We start from the raw sequence: 17458 nt of genomic DNA on the forward strand, positions 1-17458 counted from the left end.
TACTGGCTCTTCCTGTATCTGGTCAGCACATGCGGAGCAGCAGTGAAGAGTCCCGCCCTCCCTCCCTTAGTTGGGGACAGCAGGATTGTATGGGTCGTGGTTGGGTTAGTTCGGGGTGAGGGTTGGATTGTCATTTTGTCATAGCAGCTGCTGGCGGGTTAGGGGGTCCTTGGGGTTGGAAAAATTGAGTATAAGGGGGGTACACGAGGTGAGGTGCACCCCCATTCCCCCTCATTTTATTAAAGATTATCGGGGGTCTTGGAGGAGGCTGGGCTCCTGACTGGATGGTGTCCGGGGGAGTAATGGTTTGTGGATAATCGGCCAGTGCCATTGGACTTGCGGTAGGGCTCCTGAGCCTGGGGGAACCGGCTGGGGGTCGGAAATGAGTGGTAATAGCCAGATATTTTGGGGCACAGTTATGGGTGGCCGGTTATAGTTTTAGCCTCAAGGACCTCCTTCCCGTTCTGGGTTTTAGATAGCTGGGGGGGGGTAGTAGTGGCAGTATCATTTTTGCATAATGTTTATGTTTTTTGTACGTTTGTTAATAAAATTTGGCTGCTGTGGCCAAAACTTTTCCAAAGAGCCAGGTCTTTGTCTTCTTTTTTGGGAAGGATGGGGGTGGGGGTGGGGGTGGGGGGGGGTGGTATGTTGGAAGGGGGGGAGGGGGTAGAGGTAATGGAGGGATCAGCTTTCCCATGTCATGTATTTCTCAACTAGAGGAAGCAGCTGTGTGTCCAAGTGTAATAAAAAAATTGGAGATGAAGTGAAAAAAACAGTGATAACATGATGACCTAGAGGGATATATTCTGGCCTAGGCTATTTTACACCCCCTGGTATAGAACATATCCCCTGGGGTATACTGTAGCCTGGGTCAGCACTGAGAAAAACAGTGACATCATAACTTGGGAGGGATATAGTCTGGCAGGGTATATTGTGGCCTGGGCTAGACTGTCCCCAGGTTTATAGTATGGCCTAGTCTATATTATACCCCTGGGTATGAAAATATATGCCCTGGGGTGTACTGGGGCCTGGGCCAGGGGTGAGAAAACCAGTGAAGTAATAACGTTATGGCCCGGAGAGATATAGCATGGCTTTGGCTCTTTTACACCCCCAGGTATATAGTTTATCCCCCGGGGTATACTGTGGCCTGGTTCGACATTAGATGGATATATTCTGGCCTGGATGGGTATACTCTGGTCTAGGCTGTGTTACACCCCAGGGTATAGTTTGGTCTAGGCTATTTTATACCCTGGGGTATATTCTGGCCTGGAGGGGTATAGTTTGGCCTAGGCTATTTTATACCCCGGAGTATACTCTGGGCTAGGCCATTTTATACCTGGACGGGGGTTGATCTGGCCTGCTATACCGGCCATCCCCCAGTGTGATAAACCCCACCCCTCTGTGACGCGGTTCCATTAGAATCAATAGAGCCATGTCACAGAGGGGCGGGGGTTCCCTCCTACTGGGGGCCGGGCTGCCTCCAGTGCTTTAGCCCCAACCATGACCCATTTCAAAAAAAGGACTGAAGCAACAGCTTCCCCGCATCGGCGCTGTTATATTTATGTGATGGTACATTTGCTTTAATTGGTAAACTCTGGTAACAGCTCCGGTGCAGGATGGGAGAGAGACCACCAGGATAGTGAGAATCATTATCATCCCGGTGGTCTCTCTCCCGTACCTGCATCAGAGCTCTCATTATCTGTATGGTGTGACAGTGCCGGCGGCCAGTAGATGGGATAGAGCATATACTGGGGGAGATGCTCTCACCAGCTCCCCTCTCCTCCAGCAGACCTGTGCTGCATCCCTGCTGCCCTTTGTAGCCAACCCCCCGTTATCATATAACCAGCAATATAAGGGGGGAGGGTGTATACTACTATCATGTAACCAGCAATATAAGGGGCGGGTGTATACTACTATCATATAACCAGCAATACAAAGGGGGGGGGGTACACTACTAACATATAACCGGCAATATAAAGGGGAGGGGGGCTGTATACTGCTATCATATAACCAGCAATATAAGGGGGCAGGGGCTGTATACTACTATCATATAGCCAGCAATATAAGGGGAGAGTGTATATACTACTATCATATAACCATCAATATAGGGGGGGTGTATACTACTATCATATAACCATCAATATGAGGGGCGGGTGTATACTACTATCATATAACCAGCAATATAAGGGGCGGGTGTATACTACTATCATATAACCAGCAATACAAAGGGGGGGGGTACACTACTAACATATAACCGGCAATGTAAAGGGGAGGGGGGCTGTATACTGCTATCATATAACCAGCAATATAAGGGGGCGGGGGCTGTATACTACTATCATATAGCCAGCAATATAAGGGGCGAGTGTATATACTACTATCATATAACCATCAATATAGGGGGGGGGGGTGTATACTACTATCATATAACCATCAATATGAGGGGCAGGTGTATACTACTATCATATAACTAGCAATATAAGGGGGAGGGGTGTATACTACTATCATATAACTAGCAATATAAGGGGGGGGTCTATACTACTATCATATAACCAGCAATATAAGGGGGGGGGGGGACTGTATACTACTATCATATAACCAGCAATATAAGGGGGGTCTATACTACTATCATATAACTAGCAATATAAGGGGGGTCTATACTACTATCATATAACTAGCAATTTAAGAGGGGGGGGTATATACTACTACCATATAACCTGCAAAAAGGGGGGGGGGGTATACTACCACCATATAACCAGCAATATAAAGGGCGGGGGGGGGGGGTATACTACTACCACATAACCAGCAATATAAGAAGGGCGGGTGTATACTACTATCATATAACCAGCAATATAAGGGGCGGGTGTATACTACTATCATATACCCATCAATATAAGGGGGGTGGAGTGTATACTACTATCATATAACCAGCAACATGGGGGTGGGTGGTTGTATACTACCATACCTCTCAACTTTTGCAAAGAGCAAAGAGGGACATGTGCTCCGCGGTCCCCATAGCCACGCCCCCATACGACCCTCCATAGCCACGCCCCCATAGCAACCCTCCATAGCCACACCCCCATAGTGACCCTCCATAGCCACTCCCCTACAGTCACCACATGCTGCTGACTGAATAGTGCCCGATATAGTATCCAATCCCCCCCAAAATGCCCTATATAGTATCCAATCCCCCATTATAGTGCCCCATATAGTATCCAATCCCCCCAATATAGTGCCCCACATAGTATCCAATCCCCTCAATAGTGCCCCACATAATAGCCAATCCCCCTGTATAGTGCCCCACATAGTATCCAATGCCTTTGTATAGTACCCCACATAGTAGCCAATGCCCCCATATAGTGCGCCACAAAGTAGACAATCCCCATATAGTGCCCCACATAGTATCCAATCCCCCAATAGTGCCCCACATAGTAACCAATCCCCCAATAGTGCCCCACATAGTAACCAATCCCCCCAATAGTGCCCTCATAGTATCCAATCCCCCCAATAGTGCCCACATAGTATCCAATGCCCCCATATAGTGCCCCACATAGTATCCAATGCCCCCATATAGTGCCCCACATAGTAGCCAATCCCCATATATGCCCCACATAGTATCCAATCCCCCAATAGTGCCCCACATAGTATCCAATGCCCCCATATAGTGCCCCACATAGTATCCAATGCCCCCATATAGTGCCCCACATAGTAGCCAATGCCCCTATATAGTGCCCCACATAGTATCCAATGCCTCATATAGTGCCCCACATAGTATCCAATCCCCCATATATGCTCCACATTGTATCCAATGCCCCCATATAGTGCCCCACATAGTAGCCAATGCCCCCATATAGTGCCCCACATAGTAGCCAATGCCCCAATATAGTGCCCCACATAGTAGCCAATGCCCCCATATAGTGCCCCACATAGTAGCCAATGCCCCCATATAGTGCCCCACATAGTAGCCAATGCCCCCATACAGTGCCCCACATAGTAGCCAATGCCCCCATATAGTGCCCCACATAGTAGCCAATGCCCCCATATAGTGCCCCACATAGTAGCCAATCCCCATATAGTGCCCCACATAGTAGCCAATCCCCCCATATAGTGCCCCACATAGTAGCCAATGCCCCCATATAGTGCCCCACATAGTAGCCAATCCCCCATATAGTGCCCACATAGTAGCCAATCCCCATATAATGCCCCACATAGTAGCCAATACCCATATAGTGCCCCACATAGTAGCCAATCCCCCCATATAGTGCCAAACATAGTTTTCAATGCCCCCATATAGTGCCCCACATAGTAGCCAATCCCCCATATAGTGTCCCACATAGTAGCCAATCCCCCATATAGCGCCCCACATAGTATCCAATTCCCCATATAGTGCCCCACAAAGTAGCCAATCCCCCATATAGTAGCCAATCCCCCATATAGTGCCCCACATAGTATCCAATCCCCCATATAGTGCCCCACATAGTAGTCAATGCCCCCATACATGCCCCACATAGTAGCCAATCCCCCATATAGTGCTCCACATAGTAGCCATTCCCCCCATATAGTGTCCCACATAGTAGCCAATCCCCCATATAGTAGGCAATCCCCCATATAGTGCCCCACATAGTATCCAATCCCCCATATAGTGCCCCACATAGTAGCCAATCCCCCATATAGTAGCCAATCTCCCATAGAGTGCCCCACGTAGTATCCAATCCCCCATTTAGTGCCCCACATAGTAGCCAATGCCCCATATATGCCCCACATAGTAGCCAATCCCCTCATATAGTGCCCCACATAGTAGCCAATCCCCCATATAGTGCCCCACATAGTAGCCAATCCTCCATATAGTGCCCCACATAGTAGCCAATCTCCCATATAGTGTCCCACATAGTAGCCAATCCCCCATATAGTGCCCCACATAGTAGCCAATCCCCCATATAGTGCCCCACATAGTAGCCAATCCCCCATATAGTGCCCCACATAGTAGCCAATCCCCCCATATAGTGGCCAATCCCCCATATAGCGCCCCACATAGTAGCAAATCCCCCCATTTGTGTGGCCCGACCAGAAAAACAATAAACCAGTAACTCACCTGTCCTCCGGTCCCAGCAGCTCCTCTCCCGGCAGAGCGCGCACTCCCGTCATCCTCCGGGGCGGGCAGCAGGTTATACAGACACTGACTGTGCCAGAAGTAATTCATGACAGAGGCTGCAGGGCACAGTCAGTGTCTGTATACCCCGCTGCCCGCCCCGGAGGATGACGGGAGTGCGCGCTCTGCCGGGAGAGGAGCTGCTGGGATCGGCGGACAGGTGAGATACTGGTTTATTGTTTTTTTGGTGGGGCCACATATAATGCGGGACACTGGACGGGACACTGAAAACGGGACTGTCCCGCGGAATCCGGGAAGGTTGGGAGCTATGTACTACTAACATATAACCAGCAATATAAGGGGGAGGGGTGTATACTACTATCATATAACCAGCAATATAGGGGGGAGGGGGGGTGTATACTACTATCATATAACCAGCAATATAAGGGGGGGGGGCTGTATACTGCTATCATATAATCAGCAATATAAGGGGGGGGTGTATACTACTACCATATAACCAGCAATATAAGGGGAGGGTGTTTACTACTATCATATAACCAACAATTTAAGGGGGTGGGTGTATACTACCATCATATAACCAACAATATAAGGGGCGGGTGTATACTACTACCATATAACCAGCAATATAAGGGGGGGGGGATACTACTATCATATAACCAGCAATATAAGGGGGGGGGCTGTATACTGCTATCATATAATCAGCAATATAAGGGGGGGGTGTATACTACTATCATAACCAGCAATATAAGGGGGGGGGGCTGTATACTGCTATCATATAATCAGCAATATAAGGGGGGGTGTATACTACTACCATATAACCAGCAATATAAGGGGGGGGGGGTGTATACTACTATCACATAACCAGCAATATAAGGGGGAGGGGGGGTGTATACTACTATCATATAACCAGCAATATAAGGGGGGGGGGGGCTGTATACTACTATCATATAACCAGCAATATAAGGGGGGGGTGTATACTACTATCATATAACCAACAATATAAGGGGCGGGTGTATACTACTACCATATAACCAGCAATATAAGGGGGGGGGGGTGTATACTACTATCATATACCCAGCAATATAAGGGGGGGGGGGTGTATACTACTATCATATAACCAGCAATATAAGGGGGAGGGGGGTGTATACTACTATCATATAACCAACAATATAAGGGGCGGGTGTATACTACTATCATATAACCAACAATATAACGGGGGGTGTATACTACTATCATATAACCAACAATATAAGGGGCAGGTGTATACTACTATAATATAACCAACAATATAACGGGGGGTTTATACTACTATCATATAACCAACAATATACGGGGCGGTTGTATACTACTATCATATAACCAGCAATATAAGGGGGGGGGGGGTGGTATACTACTACCATATAACCAGCAATATAAGGGGTAGGGGTGTATACTACTATCATATAACCAGCAATATAGGGGGGGGGGGGTATACTACTATCATATAACCAGCAATATAAGGGGGGCGGGGTGTACACTACTATCATATAACCAGCAATATAAGGGGGGGGGGGGGCTGTATACTGCTATCATATAATCAGCAATATAAGGGGGGGGGGTGTATACTACTACCATATAACCAGCAATATAAGGGGAGGGTGTATACTACTATCATATAACCAACAATATAAGGGGCGGGTGTATACTACTACCATATAACCAGCAATATAAGGGGGGGGGGTGTATACTACTATCATATAACCAACAATATAAGGGGGGTATATACTACTACAATATAACCAGCAATATAAGGGGGGGGGGGGTGTATACTACTATCATATAACCAGCAATATAAGGGGGGGGGTTGTATACTACTATCATATAACCAGCAATATAAGGGGGGGGGGTGTATACTACTATCATATAACCAACAATATAAGGGGCGGGTGTATACTACTACCATATAACCAGCAATATAAGGGGGGGGGGGTGTATACTACTATCATATACCCAGCAATATAAGGGGGGGGGGGTGTATACTACTAACATATAACCAGCAATATAAGGGGGAGGGGGGGTGTATACTACCATCATATAACCAGCAATATAAGGGGCGGGTGTATACTACTATCATATAACCCGCCATTTAAGGGGGGGTGTATACTACTATCATATAACCAACAATATAACGGGGGCTGTATACTACTATCATATAACCAACAATATACGGGGCGGTTGTATACTACTACCATATAACCAGCAATATAAGGGGGGTGGGTGTATACTACTACCATATAACCAGCAATATAAGGGGGGGGGTGGCAACTTTTCACCCGGGGGGCAAGAACACAGCACTGGTTCACAGATGGAGGCGAATGGTCAGGATGCAGCCAAATGTACTTACTCCACTCTGGATTTCATGCTGCGATTATTAGCTATTTATTTCAATAGATGTAATCGGCAGCATCAAATCCACAAAGGATGAAGTATGAACATGCCCTTAAAGAGGTACTCTCTCTCCGATCTATCTATCTATCTATCTATCTATCTATCTATCACACCTAGCAATGATCTGTTCTCTGATTGGCTCTCTGCTTTCTCCCCAGCACAATGTAGGCCTTTGTGACATCACAGAGTGACCTCAGCAGCACATTATGACATCACCTAGGTGATATAAGCTGCTGCAGAGCTCGAAACTCCTCAGAGTTGGAGTAGGAGTCGCAGTGTAAGTATCTCCTTATTGCCCCCATCCTCTGCCCCTCCCCCGCCCTATACTGAGCCCCCTGTGCCCCCAAATCTCTCCCAATAGAACTTACATTTGTTGGAGATCCAGTAGATCCATAGAATAAGAGGTTTCTGGCTTCTTCTTCAGGTTCTCGTGTTCTTATATAATTGAGGAATACAGATCACGCATGATGTTGGATATGAAGGTAAGAGCCTGTTCACACTGTGTGTCCACTGCAGTCATGTGTCAGCCTATAGGGGGCGCTGCCACCATCACACACACAAACCACATCACATAAACCCAATCTCAGCTCCATAGCAACCAATCACAGGTCCATAGCAACCAATATTTCATATTACCAAAGCAGTGTGAGAAGTAAAAGCAGATCTGTGATTGGTTGCTATGGGCAACAAGCAGAATCCTAGTATAGTGCAGCACCATAAATCTTCCCCCAGGTACTGTAACAGCTGTGTGTTTGTGTTGCTGCCCCCTGGTGGTCTCCCCCTCTATTTCTGTTGAGCTGCCCTGTTATAAATGTATATATTATTATTTTTTCTTTCACCCTCTGGATCATTGTATAAGTATATATATGCCTCTCTATCACTGTATAGGTACATACATTATATATATATATATATATATATATATATATATATATATATATATATTATATATATAGATAGATATAGATATAGACAAGGTAAACCACCACGACACTCCAGATGAAATCAAACAGACAGGTTTATTCCTCTCCTTGTCTACATAGCTGTACACACTGCTGGCACCCCCCACAAGAACTTATCTGCACGAGTGCTTCTCCCGCTATACATATCATATATGTATACACCCCCCCCCCCCCTGTATCATTGTATAGGTGTATATACACAGACAGGTATTATGTATGATATGGAGGAGATATACTGTATACTGTATATATGTGTACACCCCTCTGTATCATTATATAGGTGTGTATATATGTATACAGGCAGGTATTATGTGTGATATGGAGGAGGTATCATATACACCCCCCTCTATCATTGTATAGGGCAGGGGTAGGGATCCTTGTCCGCCATGTACGCCAATTTTTTTTAAAAGGAATTCAGCGAAAGGCGTATAGTCTGAATAAAATTAAAACTAAGGGTACTATTACACGGAACGATAATCATCCGAATCCGCCCGATTATCAGTCCATGTAATAAATACACGATCAGCTGACAGGCCACTCTGAAGGTAGAGCGCGCGGGACCCAGGGAGAAGCGGACCGCAGAAGCATCCTTGGAGAGTGGATAGGTAATGTATATAGTTTAAAAAAGGGCTGCAAGAACATCAGTAATGAGCGACGATCTAGCAGATTGGCTCTCGTTTACAGGTATTATCGGGCCCCCATCGGCCCATGTAATACCACTCTAAAACTGATCACACACACACAGCCCCAACTGACCCGCCCCCATACACACACTACCCCACCAGACCCCCCCCCACACACACACACACACACACTACACCACCTGATCCACCCACACAGCCCCAACTGACCCTCCCCCATACACACTCTACCCCCACCGGACCCTCCCACACACACTACACCACCTGACCCACCCACAAAGCCCAAACTGACCCACCCCTCCACACAAACTACCCTAACGAACCCCCACACACACTACACCACCGGACCCCCACACACATTACACCACCAGACCCCCACACACATTACACCACCAGACCCACTCACACAGCCCCAACCCCATACACACACTGCCCCACCGGTCCCCCCACACACTACACCACCTGACCCACCCACATACCAACACTACCCTACCGGACCCCCTCATACATTACACCACCTGACCCACACACACAGCCCCAACTGACCCCCCCCCCCCCCCCCACACACACACACACACACACACACTATCCCACCGGACCCCCACACACTACACCACCTGACCCACACATACAGCCCCAACTGCCCCCCCCCCTCCCCCACACACACACTACCCCACCGGACCCCCCACACACTCCACCACCTGACCCACACACACTGCCCCACCGGACCCCCACACACACTACACCACCTGACCAACACACACAGCTCCAACTGACCCGCCCCCACACACACACTACCCCACCGGACCCCCACACACACTACACCACCTGACCCACACACACTACACCATCGGACTCCCCCCACACACACACACACACACACTACACTACCTGACCCACACCCATACACACACTACCCCACCGGACCACCACACACACTACCCCACCTGACCCCCCCACACACACACTACCCCACCTGACCCCCCGCACACACACACTACCCCACCTGATCACCCAACACACACTACCCCACCTGACCCTCCACACACACTACCCCACCAGACCCCTCACACACACTACCCCACCTGACCCTCCACACACTACCCCATCTATCTGACCCCCCCCCCCACACACACAGGGCTATATATATATATATATATATATATATATATATATATATATATAAATAAATATAACATATAGGGCTATGTACATAACATATAGTGCTATATATATATATATATATATATATATATATCATATAGGGCGATATATATATAACATATAGTGCTATTCCCCACAATTTTTTTCGATCAGACAGGCTACATTTGCTCTAAAAAAAACGTGACGTCATGACTCCCCAGTCTATACCTTCAGCATCCAGCAGGGGGCGCAGTATATGTAGAAATTACATGTAATGGCCATTCCTGTGCCTTTCTGCCCAAAATTTAGCTACCTGCCTCCCCGCCCTGACAGAAACCCCTAGTGCAATCATCAACCAAAATCCCCCCCCCCCCCCCGGCCACCCGATTCCGTCAGAAGTTCTGTCCAGTGTATTGAGTAGCCCTCCACCCCCAGCTCCGGGCAGGAGAGCAGTACGCCGCGACCCTGTGCAACGAGAGACAAGTAATGTATACAGAGCGGGAGCGCAGCGGGAGCCAGGCAGCAGAAGGGGTTAAGGGGCCGGCAGAATTACATACATGCAGTGGTCGTTCAGACCGCTGCATGTATGTAGTGACAGTGAACTGCCAGGACCTGACAGACTTGCAGCAAGATTTACGCTGCAAGTCGGTAGGTGTGAAGGCACGCTAATATCGTATGTTGAGGGACCGCTGTATTAGGAATTTGGTAGAACTGGCTCAGTTGCCCCTAGCAACCAATCAGATTCCACCTTTTATTCCTCACAGAATCTTTGAAAAATAAAAGGTGGAATCTGATTGGTTGCTAGGGGCAACTAAGGCAATTCTACTTTACACCAGTTTGATAAATCTCCCCCTATATGTGCATTTCCCATAATTAGAGTATATTAGGAATTCATCTAACTTTGCTAATGAAATAACATTAAAAAAAATAGTTTTTGGACAGAGTTCTCCTTTAATTCGCCAAAACTGTGCCTTCAAAATCAGGATAGTCCCAGCAAAACTAACTATGTATATATATATATGTAGTGAGACAGTGAGAGGACTGGCGGTCGGGGATGGCTATATATCACCCTGATACCTGTCATACATGTGCACCTGGCTCCAGTCCATGTCTCATCCTGGGAAAGCTGGGGGAGAGATGGAGGAATCCAGGAAGGCCGAGGACCCAGAGCAAACTACTTCCTATGGGACTCCTGCTAGTGGCTGGAGACCGGCCTGGATTTGTATGGAATGACGGGCAGGATGGTAGTGGGGCCTGTCATTCCCTTCTGGCCAGTCCAGGTTTTCATGTCTGGCCCAAGTCAGCACAGGTGCTGGAGGTCGCTCATCACTGGCCTTATAAGAGGAGGCAGGAGGAGGCCACCACTCATCACTGGCCTTATAAGAGGAGGCAGTAGGAGGCTGGCATTCATCACTGTCCTAATAATAAGAGGAGGCTGTGTGCGTATCTGTCCTGGGAGGGGGCAGGCTGAGGTGTGCGGAGCTCTGACCTGTACGGTGTGAGGTGACATCCTGGGGGGTATTGTGGCCGCTCTCCTGTATAGCTATTAGAGGTCAGAAGAGCAGGATGTCTTATATTTGTCCCTGTAGCTGCTGTGTTACTTTTACTTTCATAAATAAATTGGAGCCTCCGTGTTCTAGAATATAAGTTCTGTCCCCGTCTCTGACTGGTGCTCCTGCCCGACTCTACAAACCTCATCTCCCACTGTGTATATTTGTGTGTGTATATATGTATCAGTGATATGAAAGAGATAAATGTGTATATATTCCTCTGTATCACTGTGTGTGTGTGTATATATATATATATATATATATATATATATGTATATATGTGTATATGTATATGTGTGTGTGTGTATATGTATATAATCTCTATCATCAGTGATATGGAGGAGGTATCTATTATATATGTATATACCCCTCTGTATATATGTGTATCTCTAATACAATGAAACAACTGAGACCTCCCAATGCTTCCTGCACTCACTTATCCCTGTTTTATCCCTATAGTCTGCAGAAAGCGTCTTGCTATGTAAGTACCTCCATCTCCCCGCTATTACCCCGACCATCCTGTCACACCCTGCCACCCCCTCTGCCGCTATTCATCCTGCCACCCTCTCCGCTACCCTCTATCCCCCCCCCCCCCCTCACACACCATCATGGTGGAAGGGTTGGATGTCACTTATACTGAATATCTTAGTAAATCTCGTCTGTTTCTTCCTTTCTAGCTGTAGATGACAACAAACCCTGGTAAGTAAGTCTTCCTTCTGGTTGCGCCTCTGGCGGCCGTTGTTACCTCAGTTAGAGATGAGATGTGAGGGCGGCTTCGTTATTCTCGTTCTCTTCTTCCCTCTAACAGGATTGAGGATGAGGACGAGGGACCGGATGAGATGTGAGTAACAAATATGGCGGCTTCTGTGTTAGTTGTGGAGACTTGTGTTATGTTTCTTACCATGGCTTCTCCTGCAGATGGATCTCCGCGGTGCGCTCGGCCCCTCATGTTTTCTGGTATGGCGGACTCCTCATTATACATGGATATAGAATAATTTCTGTAGGTTCCATTTCTGTTCTGTTCTCCTAACCCCAGTTCTCTTCTCTACCAGTGATGGCTACATAGAAAAGAACCTTTGGATCCCCCGCCTCCGTCCCATCAGGTAGGACCCCACCCTCTCCTATCTGCCATCACACTGTGCGCTCCCCTTACACTGGGGCTAGAGAGCAGAGAACCTTCCGGAATGGGTTTCTAGAAGGTTCTCTAAGGTCAGCTCCATGTACCCTGTTCTATTCATTCACAGAACTGGGGACCCCATTCTCCTGATCAGTGAGGGTCTCTGATTTCAGACCCCCACTAATGTCTCCTGGTCTTTATAGTGTTATAGAATGATTTGTGTTTTAGGGAGGAATCGGCAAGAGATTTTGAGAGGCAGCTCAAAATGGACAAGAAGATGGAGCGTCATGCTCGCAAAAAGGAAGAGCAAGAGAAGCGTCTGGCCATGTAAGTGTATAGTGTACACCAACATAGACACATAGATGACACCGCCATATAGACACTGCACTGCCCCCTGGGGAGACATTAATATAAAACCTGTCTGTGCACACAGGCGCCATCTAGTGGTGGCAGTCATGGGGCATATCCTGCCGTGCACCAGGGATAACCCTCAGTCTTGTGCACCAGGGATAACTCTCAGTCTTGGAATACCCCTGATTGTGTATAATACAGTAAATGTACAGAGTCCTAATGTCTCCCGCTCTTTATATAGTTACATATAAGGGGATTTGTGTGTTATGTACAATAGGGAGAAGATAAAAATGCTGGAAAAGCAGCGAGAGGCTGAGAGGAAGATGGAGAGTAGGATCCAGCGTAAAGCTCAGAAGAACGAGAGAAGAGAGAGACGTCTGGCCATGTAAGTGGATGGAGTACACAACATACAGACACATAGATGACACCGCACTGCCCCCAGAGGAGACATTAAAGGGGGAGTTCACCAAATGTTTTTTTCTTTCAAATAAACTGATGCCATAAAGTGCCAGAGATTATGAACTGCTGTATGTTCTGCAGGAAGTGGTGTATTCTTTATAGTCTGACACAGTGCTCTCTGCTGCCATCTCTGTCCGTGTCAGGAACTGTCCAGAGCAGCAGCAAATCCCCATAGAAAACCTCTCCTGACATGGACGGTTCCTGACATGGACAGAGGTGGCAGCAGAGAGCACTGTGTCAGACTGGAGAGAACACTGAAACACAAAGGGCCACTAAGCCCGGTAGACGCGAGGTTAGCCCCACAAGGATATAAAATGTAACTTTTTATAAAGCTATGTTTTTTAGAAGCGTGAAGTAAGACCACCAGACTGACCGCCCCATCATACACTGTGTATATCTGCCTATCAGGTGCTAATAGAGAGTGCAACACTGTGAGCTGCAGACTATCTCAATTAGCACCTGATAGGCAGATATACACAGTGTATGATGGGGCGGTCAGTCTGGTGGTCTTAACTTCACGCTTCTAAAAACATCACTTTATAAAAAGTTACATTTTATATCCTTGTGGGGCTAACCTCGCGTCTACCGGGCTTAGTGGCTTTGTGTTAAAGGGGTTCTCCAGCGCTACAAAAACATGGCCACTTTCTTCTAGAGACAGCACCACTCTTATCTCCAGCTTGGGCAGGGTTTTGCTGCTCAGTTCCATTGAAGTGAATGGTGCTTAAATGAAAACTACACCTGACCTGGAGACAAGAGTGGAGCTGTCTCTGGAAGAAAGTGGCCATGTTTTTGTAGCACTGGATAACCCCTTTAAGTGTTTTTTTTCATAGAACCTGGTAACCTCATTTTGCTGAGCACCATTTTGTTAGTTATTTAGACTAGAATACACCACTTCCTGCAGGACATATAGCAGCTGTTAAGTACTGGAAGACAAATATCTGGCACCAGTTGATTTTTAAAAATTTTTTTATGAACTACTCCTTTAGTATCAAACCTGTCTGCACACACAGGCGCCATCTAGTGGTGCCAGTCATGGGGATATCCTGCTGCACAATGCCACCATCGGGGGGTATAGGATCCATTACAGCAGTGCTCCCCAGCTGCTGCAAAACTACAAGTCCCATCAGGCAAAGATTGTCAGGGCATGATGGGAACGTAGCTGGAGAGTCTCAGGCTGGAATACAATGCACCTGAGGTTGTCAGGGCACGATGAGAGTTGTAGTTTTGTAACAGCTGAAAAGTCACAGGTTGGGGCCACAGCATTAGAGGGATTGTCATGTTCTGACCAGTTATATGGGCATCAGTAGGCACGGAGCAGGATTCAACTATTGCACCAAGAGACAGACATGAGATCCTCAGTGGTGTCAAACTCCGGCCCTCCAGCTGTTAAGAAAACTACACTTCCCATCATGCCTAGGCAGCCAAGCTTTAGCTTTTACTGTGAAGGCATGATGGGAATTGTAGTTTTGTAGCAGCTGGAGGCCCTGAGTTTGACACGTGTGCCTAAGGCTAAAGGACGTCACGTATAAAAGCTTTAACACTGCCGGCCCATCCTCAGGATAGACTAGTATTGTGGGATCTATGGGGCCCGGATCAGGAGGAGCTGCAGCACCCGGCACGGCCGCTCATATGGCCGGCGACCTCAGAGAGAGGTCTCCTCCTATGATGTGAGCCGCTCTCTGGAGAGTCAGTCAGTGCGCTCCTCACCCGGGGTCTCTCAGGCTTCGTCAGCTTACTCCTGCTTCTTGTTTACTAGGATAAGATCCATCTTCTGCTGTTGCTGCCGCCCGGCCGTCGTGGAGTAAGCTGTGAGTATAGCAGATCCTTCCATTGTCCCTGGTTCTCTTGGTAGAGGGGTGGCATCCACCGGGTTGGGGGTGACTGTGATTTCTCATGCAGTATATTGTCTGATGTCAGATGGGGGGGGGGGGAGCACAGCTGCATGGGATACGGCTACTGTAAGGGCCCTATTCCATGGGCCGACCAATAATGTAAACGAGCGCCGGTCTGCTAGATCGGCGCTTTTACTGGGCCTATTCCACGGCCCGATCGTTTAGCGAGGGCTGCAGGGACATTGTTACCGATGTCCTAGCAGCATACATTACCTAGCAGGGCTTCTCCTCCGCTCCGTCTTCATCCTGGTCCCGCTCGCAGCATCAACTCCAGAGCTGCCTGGCTGAGCTGTCAGGCCACTCAGCCAATCACTGGCCGCGGCGGTCCCGGTCTGTGATTGGCTGAACGATGTGACAGCTCAGTCAGCCCCCTCTAGTTGATGCTGCGAGCGGGACTGAGATGAAGACAGAGTAGAGGAGAAGCCCTGCTAGGTAATGAATGCTGCTTGAATTATCGGTCGCGCATCTCTATTCCACGCATCGATGCGCGGTGGGTGACTGATTTTAAGTTTGGGCCTAAAATGATCAGCCAATGACATTATCGTCGGCTGATCGTTTTCTCTATTCCACCGAGTGATAATTGGCCGAATCTGGCCGATTATCGATCCGTGGAATAGGCCCCTAAGCCCCATACATTGTCCTAGACTCTATTCCTGGTGCGGGAAACATCTAGAAGACCTGAGAAGATGAAGACCTCCACCTCGTCCTTAGTCCAGGCTCACACTGTCTCACAGCCTCCTCTTATCCAATAGTCATGAATGACGCCTGACAGACCCCATTCCCTTTCATGGGCTCCGTCTGGCTCTCCGCTCCCGTCCATTATTGTACAGTATAACAGGATAATGCTGGAGGAAGAGTTTATAGGACGTAGAAGTCCACATGGATTTTATGGGAAAGGCTGTGAATGCAGTGTGACCCTCGCCTTATATCCCCGCAGCTGTATACTGGGGGAACCTTAACACTCTATACTTGCCTTTACAGAGTTAGGCCATGTTTGCATCACATATAACATTGGCTGTTCTGTGACACGGCCAGTGTTACTGAAGATCATCCCGGCCAGTATTACAGTATCGGCTGGATGATTTTCATAACTCATGAATTTGGACATGTGCGCCCGCATCCAAATTCTCGGCTGCACACAATGGAGCATGTGTCCGGAGCTGCACGCTCCATTGTGTGCACTGACATGTCTTCTATGTGTATGTATATATACAATGTGTATCCACTCCAGCCCGGATTCCCTCTAGCTGCAGCACAATGTAAGTTAGTACTAATCACGGCTGTGTTGCGAATCAGAAACAACGGACGTGATTAATACTGAACTTGTAAACATGGCTTTATAGTGTTACTTGTTTGCACTGTTTAAACTGTTATGCACTTTATGCAATAGCTATATGTAATGCACCTCTTTGCTTGATAACTTTTTGTTTATCTCTGCTCCATATAGCCACCTGGCAACAAAGTAACACCTGGCAACAAAGTAACACCTGGCAACAAAGTAACACCTGGCAACAAAGTAACACCTGGCAACAAAGTAACACCTGGCAACAAAGTAACACCTGGCAACAAAGTAACACCTGGCAACAAAGTAACACCTGGCAACAAAGTAACACCTGGCAACAAAGTAACACCTGGCAACAAAGTAACACCTGGCAACAAAGTAACACCTGGCAACAAAGTAACACCTGGCAACAAAGTAACACCTGGCAACAAAGTAACACCTGGCAACAAAGTAACACCTGGCAACAAAGTAACACCTGGCAACAAAGTAACACCTGGCAACAAAGTAACACCTGGCAACAAAGTAAC

General features: G+C 47.6%; 1 protein-coding gene across 2 annotated transcripts; it reads left to right on the forward strand.

Annotated features, from left to right (window-relative positions):
- The first annotated feature begins 7747 nt into the window (after positions 1–7747).
- Positions 7748–17188, forward strand: LOC138795144 (putative uncharacterized protein DDB_G0271982). Of its 2 annotated transcripts, XM_069974115.1 has the most exons (11): positions 7748–7811; positions 7959–8016; positions 12290–12311; positions 12508–12529; positions 12639–12671; positions 12749–12787; positions 12883–12933; positions 13176–13274; positions 13576–13683; positions 15514–15565; positions 17097–17188. In XM_069974115.1, the coding sequence occupies exons 2-10, from the start codon at positions 7999–8001 to the stop codon at positions 15560–15562; spliced, it is 441 nt and encodes a 146-aa protein (XP_069830216.1). In that variant the 5' UTR covers positions 7748–7811; positions 7959–7998; the 3' UTR covers positions 15563–15565; positions 17097–17188. The 2 variants fall into 2 exon arrangements, with proteins under 2 accessions (XP_069830216.1, XP_069830217.1); XM_069974116.1 differs by lacking the exon at positions 13576–13683.
- Positions 17189–17458: the final 270 nt, after the last annotated feature.

Source organism: Dendropsophus ebraccatus, chromosome 6 (genome assembly GCF_027789765.1).
Source record: "Dendropsophus ebraccatus isolate aDenEbr1 chromosome 6, aDenEbr1.pat, whole genome shotgun sequence".
In the NCBI taxonomy this organism is placed as follows: Eukaryota; Metazoa; Chordata; class Amphibia; order Anura; family Hylidae; genus Dendropsophus; species Dendropsophus ebraccatus.

Bases quoted from the DNA above. Each gene is read 5' to 3' on its own strand.
- LOC138795144 (XM_069974115.1), top strand. The intron at 12,312-12,507 runs GTAAGTACCTCC...CTTCCTTTCTAG, and splicing joins TGCAGAAAGCGTCTTGCTAT to CTGTAGATGACAACAAACCC. The intron at 13,275-13,575 runs GTAAGTGTATAG...TATGTACAATAG, and splicing joins CAAGAGAAGCGTCTGGCCAT to GGAGAAGATAAAAATGCTGG.